General features: G+C 43.1%; 2 protein-coding genes across 2 annotated transcripts in view; one reads left to right on the top strand and one right to left on the bottom strand.

The window, feature by feature from the left end:
* Positions 1-2,703, bottom strand: part of LOC107299070 (guanine nucleotide-binding protein-like 1) — a gene marked incomplete at its 3' end in the record, with an annotated part of 18,647 nt that extends 15,944 nt beyond the window's left edge. Inside the window, exon 1 of the mRNA XM_015828437.1 lies at positions 2,694-2,703. Within this exon, the coding sequence (XP_015683923.1) occupies positions 2,694-2,703 (10 nt within the window). The remainder of the gene's footprint in view (positions 1-2,693) is intronic.
* Positions 2,704-6,733: 4,030 nt separating this feature from the next.
* Positions 6,734-8,714, top strand: part of LOC107299069 (ATP-binding cassette sub-family F member 1-like) — a gene marked incomplete at its 3' end in the record, with an annotated part of 29,265 nt that continues 27,284 nt past the window's right edge. The window contains exons 1-4 of the mRNA XM_029286672.1: positions 6,734-6,738; positions 7,115-7,175; positions 7,237-7,378; positions 7,765-7,802. Of these exons, the coding sequence (XP_029142505.1) occupies positions 6,734-6,738; positions 7,115-7,175; positions 7,237-7,378; positions 7,765-7,802 (246 nt within the window). The remainder of the gene's footprint in view (positions 6,739-7,114; positions 7,176-7,236; positions 7,379-7,764; positions 7,803-8,714) is intronic.

The following is an 8,714-nucleotide window of genomic DNA, read 5'->3' as shown; positions in this document are numbered from 1 at the left end:
ATCCCCCTCCCTGCTTTATAAATAAGTTTGTAGCCATAATACCAAAAAAATCTGAAATAAATAGCCGCCTTTCGAATAATTGTACATTTATTCAGAAGTAAGTTCATACCTAAGTATGGGCAGTAAGTTCTAGTGTAAGTAGCATTTTTTTAAAAAAAGAATGTTATTGGATTTTATAGGGCTAGGAATAAGATGGGGTAGGGAATGGGGTTAGGGTTTAAGCTGGGGTTGGGGTAAGGTTTGGGATTAGGACAGGGTTAGGGTCAACATTGGGGTTATCCCCCAATAATATTTTCAATATTTTGAAAACAGAATATTGTCTGGGTACATATGTATAGTTAACAATAATTAATGTAGTAATAGATAAGTGTAATTGGTTGTCATAAACAATATTAATTAATCAATCCATAACATTCTTCTTATTAGTATGTATTCAAAATAACATATCAAATTCCTTTCTCAGGTAGCATTCCTAATATAGATGGAGGGTTATAACGAAGGAGAAACTTAAGTAAACCTAAGTATGAATGTATTTGATTGCGTTTAGCCTCATGACATTTTTCTTCTCTCCATGTGTCTAAACCAGCCCCCTCCCTCCCTCCTTTTCACTTATCTAATTCAGTTTTCTCTAGCATGTGTCTTGGAATACAGGTAATCCTCAACTTGCAACCACAATTAAGCCTGAAATTTCTGTTGTGGTAAGTGAATTTTGCCTCATTTTACAACCTTTCTTGCCCCAATTGTTACGTGAATCTCTGCAATTAAGTTAGTGACACAGTTGTTAAGTGAATCTGACTTCCTCATTGACATTGTCAGAAGATTGCAAAAAGTGATCACATAACCTTGGGACATAGCGGTTATAAATATGAACCAGTTGCCAAGTGTCCAAATTTTGATCATATGATCTCAGGGACTCTAGAGTGGTCGTAAGTGTCCAAGCCACATTGGTTGATATGGTGAGTTTTAGTCAAGGGTGGGAAGGGGTGATGTGAATGTAGGTAGACAAGGTCCCATGACTATTTTTAGAGTGCTCCTGACCTGTGAGATGAGATTAAGTACACCTTTTGCCATTGCACATTTACATTTTATCCAAAAAAAGATACTGAAGGGGCTAAAACTGAGTAGTATGTGTTGTTATATTGGAAATGCACCTGCAGTGACTGTGGCCTATAACAAACTAGGATAACTGCTTCAGAAAAGGTCAATACACACTGCATGATCTTTAACCAATTGAACAATTTGTTATTTAACTGATATTTAATTCAACTTCTCATTTCCTAAGAAAAAGTAAGGAGGCAAACATTATTTTGGCCAGGCTGATAAATATTCATAGTACTGTAGCTGGATAAATATTGCAGTCCACCTAATCAAAAAGATATATTTGTTCATCGGTGTGGCTATATAATAACATTTTGAGATTTTGTGTTACGCTGTAGAGAGAGTGCTTCACATGCTCATTTTCGGTTGGTACGATTAATTCGGGTTGGAATTAATCCCAGTTGGATGGACTGAGAAAGCAGCTTGTAGCACTCTTTGTTCATAGTAGTTAGAGAGACACTTGCTGACTTGTAGCATCTTTCTTCCATATGTTGTTTTAACTCCTATCATTCTCATTCCCACTTGGGAGGGCTGCATGTGCCTATCCCAAGTGATATATATTTATAATGAGAGGATGAGAACTTCCAGAGGGCAGAGTAGGTGAACCAAACTGGATTATTTCCTACTTGAGAATTGCAGGTTTTCTGCTGAAGCCCCAAATACTTGAAATTTAGGCTATGGCCATCCTAGAGTCCCATAAATCTCCTTGGGTTTGGTTCCACAGAACCTAAATTTCCACCTTTCCTCTCCTATTCTCTTCTTGCCAAAACTACATGGTTCCTCCTGATCCCAATTCTTATGTAAGATGTCTTTCTCAATCTTCTTTCTGCCCTCTGTTTGCTGTACTGGGTTATCTCCCATGTCACGTTGACGTTAAATTTCTTCCATATGTACCCACAACTTCCCTAGAATCTCAAGTGTTACCTTTCTCTGGCTTTCCTTCATTTAGTCATCTCTGTAAACCTGGATCCCTTTTTCTAGCATAGTATACAAAATTATTTCCTCATACTTAGCAATGTACAAATTTCATCATCCTTAGCATGGCTGATAGGAGTTGTAGTTCAGCGGTTCTCAACCTATGGGTCGCGACCCCATTTGGAGTCGATCGACCATTTCACGGGGGTCGCCAAGCAAGGCTGTCCGCCATTTTTTCCCCTTTTCCAGCGGGTGCCTTACCTCCCTTGAGCTGGGCCAGCTGGTGGTCGGCCTGCTCCGTCTCTGCCGCTTGCCAGCTACGCCTCGGCCGGCGCAGGGGGCGGAACCACGCATGCGTGGCGCTCCCGGGCAGGGAAAGTCCTCGACTTACGACCGGTTGGGTAGTCCTTGACTTACGACTGGTTTAGTCCTCGACTTACGACCGGTTTAGTCCTCGACTTACGACCGGTTGGGGGTCGCGGCATTAAAAAGGTTGAGAACCACTGTTGTAGTTCAATGCATTTGGGAGATACTAAATGAGAGAGGTTGCTATGATTGTTTCCTGCTCTTAAGAAAGGGAAAGAGTCCTCGGCAAGATCTGAAGTGTCAGCTCCATTGATTCAGCATTTTTAATACAAACCAGAAACCTGTTTACTGAACAACTCCCCAAAATTTCTCACCACCAGACATTATAGCTGTCATTGGACTTCAGCAACTTCTGGAGATTCAGCAGATTCCCTGGAGAGCTATGCCAGTTTTATGTGGCCCAATGAAATGTTTGTTAATTTCATCTTGAGCTCCTGTTGTGATGGCCTAATACTGCCCTGGAAATTTGTCAGCTCCAAATTACAAATACACAGACATTTGGCTCGGAACAGAGCTGGCAATTATATTTATTTTCCAACTGGGCTCCTGATGATTTAACAGCTGTCAGTGCCCTAATCTTTTTCCTAAGTCTGGGATGGAAAAAAAAGTTTCAACCCTTCTGCATGCAGCTTTTAAAAGATCCTGGAAGCAAATACATATAGACCGTCTTCTACTTGCAAATTTTTGAGTTACAAACTTTTGCCGATATAAACAAACCTGTCTGTAGCTTCAGCTTAAAAGTCCTGGAAGATGGGATATAGTTTACAGTGCGCCTTATACATATGCTTGACAGCCCCATTGCATCCTGGGTGACTGAGCATATACCATTTTGGACACTATCCTGTCTGTTCGCCAATCTTGTGTTTAGTTTTCAGTGTTCAATTTGCACTGTTCTTCCCTTGGTGACTATGATTTACAGTATGTTAGAATTACGTGTAAGAATGATAATTGGGGGGGGGGGTAGTACTAAGAGGCGTCAATCCATCACAATGGAAACAAAAATGGAGAAACTTGCCATATCAATTCCAGAAAATGGACCTAAGCCATCACCATCAGGTATTCTGACTCACACTCCAGTTATGTAAATTGAGAACCCTGTCCTAGATTAACCATTAAACAAAATAAGCAGGTGCTTAGGGCACCAAAGGAAGAGCGCATTCACAAAGGCTTGGTGAGCCAATTTGTTGTTGTGTTGAATGTGCCAGCTTCGAAACTAGAACACTAGACCTCCCTTAGGCTTGAAAGCCAGCTGAGTGACTTTGGACAGTCACTTTCTGTAAGTTGAATTCATCTCACAATATTGTTGTGGGGGAAAGTAAGAGGCAAGAGTATTAGATAAGTTGGCCACCTTGAGTTATGGGACAAGAGATGGGATAAGAATCTAATACTGTAGTAATACTTTAGGCGCTTAGATGACTTTGAAATGAGTCATAAACTGCAGGTAGTCTTCAACTTGCAGCCATTCATTTAGTGACCATTTGAAGTTGCAACATCATTGAAAAAAGCGACTTATGGCTGATTTTCTCTTACGGCCATTGCAACATCCCCATGATCATGTGACCAAAATTCAGATGCTGGTCAGTCAGCTTGTATTTGTGACAGTTGCAGTATCCCGAGGCTATGTGATCACGTTTTGTGACCTGACCAGCAGAGTCAATGGGGAAGCCAGATTCACTTAACAACCGTGTTACTAACTTAACAACTGCAGTGATTCACTTAGCAACTGTGGCAAGAAAGGTCGTAAAATGGAGCAAAATTCACTTAACTGTCTTGCTTAGCCACTGAAACGTCAGACTCAATTTTAGTCCTAAATCAAAGGCTACCTGTATGTTGGTTTGGCTTTTTTTTAAAGTACTATATTTGGTTTGGATGCTTAGGGCAGTGTTTGTGAAAATCCCCCTAATTTTATACACATGACGACAATTCTGGGCGGCACAGTAATTGTGATTGATGCAACATCTCTTAGGTTCCATGGTTCCTTTCAATTCTGATTCAAATAAAGCAGGGGTCTTCAAACTTGGCCCTTTTATGACTTGTGGACTTCAACTCTCAGAATTCCTCAGCCGGCTGAGGAATTCTGGGAGTTGAAGTCCACAAGTCATAAAAGGGCCAAGTTTGAAGACCCCTGAAATAAAGACTTCAGCCTGCAGATTCCATCCAATACTTTAATCTTTATATCACACCGGCTCATACTTTGCCAAGCAGGAGAAATGGTTTTCAGTTTGCCAGTGACTCCCATCTTCCTGTTCTCATTCTGTTTTGGTTGGACACCGAACCAAATGGTGCAAGCCTTGGAACTTCTTCAGAACAATGGTACTTTGCAACTCTTGCTTTGATTTTTTTTTTGTTTCTTTCAGACAAATTAGTAAAGAAGGGAAAGAAGGATAAAAAGACGAAAAAATCGGTAAGTTTTGGTCTTGTTGCTTAAAAGTTTTACCACAGCTATTTTTAGTCAAGAGAAACTAGCTTTTCTCATTAGCAATAGCACTTGGACATATATGCCGCTTCGTAATGCTTTACAGTCTTCTCTAAGTGGTTTACAGAATCAGCATATTGCCCCCAACAACCCAGGTCCTTATTTTACCAATCTTGGAAGGATGGAAGGGTGTTTCGTAGTCTTTAGGGTTTCTGGAAGTAAAAATTGTGGAGCAAAAAACAAGCCCCTGTCTTAAAAATGTTTCTCTGTATCCCTTAAGAAGTACCCTTGGCACAGTTCTTTAAATACAGGTCTGAGTGTCTTGATAGAAGTTGGGGTAAAAGCTCTTTGTGCATGGTTTTGTCCAGATTGAACCCTGAACTTTGATTCCTGTAAATCCAGTAAGACACAAAAAAGACACAGGGACGGGGCCTGAAACAAATTATTTTGCAATTGTTAAGAGCTGCCTAGGATCAGCTAGGCATCAGCATGTGAGACAGAAGGCCATCTACATGCTTTAAATAAATTCCATCATCCTTTTGGTAGGTTAAGGAGCGTTATCCACATTACTCACTGCAGTATTCCTTTTTACATTTCTTTTCTAAGCCCAGAATGAGCACAGTCAAAATACAGGGAGTCCTCAACTTACAACAGTTCGTTTAGTGGCTGTTCGAAGTTACAACCACACTGAAAAAAATGACTTATGACCATTTTTCACACAACTGTTGCAGCATCCCCCATGGTCACGTGATCAAAATTCAGATGCTTGGCAAATGATTCATATTTATGACGGTTGCAGTTCCCCAGGGTTACGTGATTTGCTTTTGCGACCTTCTGACAAGCAAAGTCAGTGGTGCAGCCAGATTACGTAACAACTGTGTTACTAATTTTAACAACTGCAGTGATTCACTTAACAACTGTCTCACTTAGCAACAAGAAATTTTGGGTTCAATTGTGGTCATGAGTCGAGGATTACCTGAACATGGCACTTTGTTTTGTAGGTGATGGAGGAGCTAAAAAAATAAAATCAGTGCCTTAAATCTTGCAGAAGTTTAATGTACTCCTTTTCGTTACTGAAAAGCCTAATTCCATTCCTTCCCAAATTCTGTATTTGGAGACTTTTGTAAGGAACATAATGTCCCCATTACTGTACTTTAACTCAGGGGTCCCCTGACAGGCTGGCCAGTGTGCACACTCACCCTCACTCGCACTAGAGCCCACAGACCCGTTTGTGCATGCGCACGGGGCTAGAAGCAGCGATGGCTAGCGCCTGTGCAAATGGGGCCGCTAGCGCACGTGGGTTGTGCAGCCCATTTGCGCATGCACATGGCACTAGCAGAGGCAGTGGCTAGCGCACGCTCATACGCAAACGGGCTGCTAGCCCTATGTAGGTTGCACGGGCCGTTTGCGCATGCGTGCAGGGCTAGCAGAGGCGGCAGCTAGCCCTCTGCACATGTGCGAATGGGGTTGCTAGCGCTGCGCAAATGCACATGGTCCCACTTGCACGCAGCCCTGTTCACACGTGTGTGTGTGTGCAAATTTCCCACCTGCTCCCTTTCCCTCCGGGCCGCCAGCATGAAAAGGTTGGTGACCTCTGCTTTAACTTATCCCCCAAGGCACCTAAACATTGTTCCATCCATCCTAACCTCATGGCATCGGCCAAATGTCATCCTCCTGTAATTCCTGAAAGTTCCTGCACCCATCTCCTTACAACTCCCAAGTGCCAGAAAGTAACACACCCTTGCAGTAGGAGTGGCAGGGTTAGAAATATCTTATTGCTCTGTGGTCATCTTTCTGCCACTGATTCCCCCAAATTTCTTTCCTGTGCCCCAAGTTCTTCGAGGAACTGGCTGTGGAAGAGAAACATTCCAGCGAGAATCAGACCGCAGAGAAAGAAAAGAAGGAGCAGCAACAGGCAGGTCATTTCCAAATCATCTCATGGAGTAGGTCAGTGATGGCGAACCTTTTAGGGACCGAATGCCCAAACTGCAACCTAAAACCCACTTATGCATCGTCGGGTGCTGAGTGGGTGTGGCCCATTGGGTGGGTGTGGCCCATTGGGTGGGCGTGGCTACGGTGGTAACAGCAGACCGGGTGGGACTAAAACGTTCAATCAATTCCAACTTTGCAAGATCTTTTTTTTCCCTGCGAGAAGTTGAAATTGACTGATTGATCGAACCTTTTTTTTTTTTGTACACGGCGGCGGAGGCCTAAAGCGAAAAGGTTTTATAAAACCCAGCTGAAGGCCTAGGACTGGGGCAACGGCGCGCATGCCCACAGAGAGGGCTCTGAGTGCCACCTCTGGCACCTGTGCCATAGGTTCGCCACCACTGGGGTAGTTCCTCGTGGACCTTGTAGTCAAGTCATTACTCTTTTGAGGGTAAGCGGGTTGCCCATCCCTTGACCGTCTCTTTTTCTGGGGGTGGGTCTTTTGCCTACAGCAGCAGCAGCAAAAGAAGCGACGAGACAAGAAAAAAGAGCAGAAGAAAAAACTGGCAGCAGAAGAAGAGGATGAGGAGGAGAGCCAGCTGATTGAGAGGTTGAAGAAGCTGTCTGCCCAAGCCAGTGATGAGGATGAAGAAGGTGGGAGGCTGCAGTTTTCATTCTGCTTTTCAGACTCCGGTTATAGGGGTCAGCCTTGACGGGTTGAGGACCTCCTACCATTTAAGCTTATAAATGGCTGAGGCCTTGGGAGATTTCAAGGCTCCCGCCTGAGATCTCACAAGGTTTCATGGATGAGTGACAAGTTCTCGCACGATTTCAGGCCAGTTGGCCGAGAAACGGATGCGTTCTTCAAGACCACCATCCTCTGCCAGTTGGGGTATGAACTGGAGTTGTAGTCCAAAGCACTTCGATTGGGGAAGAATGCTAGAGTGTGTCTTTCAGATTGTGAGCTTGATCCTGTTTACGGTCTCTCCAGGTTACAACCCAGTGTGACATTTTATTTTATTTTTTGGCTTCTCTTCCAGTGCCCATTCCTGTCACCAAAGCAGGCAACAAAAAGAAAGTAAGTCCCCAGATGCTTTCAAAGAACTTCTTTGTTGGACAAGTATGAGAAGTGAAAATGGAATGAGTTACTTTCTGAAGAACAGAGTTTGGATGCAGTAAACTAACCTTTGCAACCTGTAACTGTCTAAAAAAAATCAAGTAATGGAAAGTACAAAATGTTGTTCTGCACGGCTTATGTCCTCCAGTGAACAAGGTGGTGCCCGGGTGAACCCCGTCTAGTAGCAGATATTTTACTCCTAGGACACATCAGTCTATATGGCCCCTGAAGCTGTTGCTGGGGAAAGGAGTTAGAAGGAATTAGGAATATATAGTCAGAATAAACATAACTTAAATTGGGATGGGTATAATTAATTAAGGAGATGCGTATAATAATTAAACGTGACTTCTAGATGTTGCTGAACTTCCACCCCAGCTGGCTGGCATTCAATTCCTCATTTAAAGAAAAAGTAATCAGATTACCGCAATGGTCACCGCGATGTAAAAAAGATGTTGAGACTTTAGAAAGAGTACAGAGAAGAGCAACAAAGATGATTAGGGGACTGGAGGCTAAAGCATATAAGGAACGGCTGCTGGAATTGGGTATGTCTAGTTTAACGAAGAGAAGGATGAGGGGGGACAAGATAGCAGTGTTCCAATATCTCAGGGGTTGCCATAAAGAAGAGGGAGTCAAGCTATTCTCCAAAGCGCCTGAAGGCAGGACAAGAAGCAACAGGTGGAAACTAATCAAGGAGAGAAGCAACCTAGAACTAAGGAGAAATTTCCTGACAGTGAGAACAATTAACCAGTGGAACAACCTGCCTCCAGAAGCGGTGAATGCTCCAACACTGGAAGTTTTTAAGAAGAGACTGGACAGCCATTTGTCCGAAATGGTATAGGGTTTCCTGCCTGAGCAGGGGGTTGGACTAGATGA

Source organism: Protobothrops mucrosquamatus, unplaced genomic scaffold (genome assembly GCF_001527695.2).
Source record: "Protobothrops mucrosquamatus isolate PMUCROS unplaced genomic scaffold, P.Mucros_1.0 scaffold4502, whole genome shotgun sequence".
NCBI lineage: Eukaryota > Metazoa > Chordata > Lepidosauria > Squamata > Viperidae > Protobothrops > Protobothrops mucrosquamatus.
The sequence above is the reverse complement of the archived record's forward strand: the minus strand, read 5'-3'. Positions and strand labels throughout refer to the sequence as shown.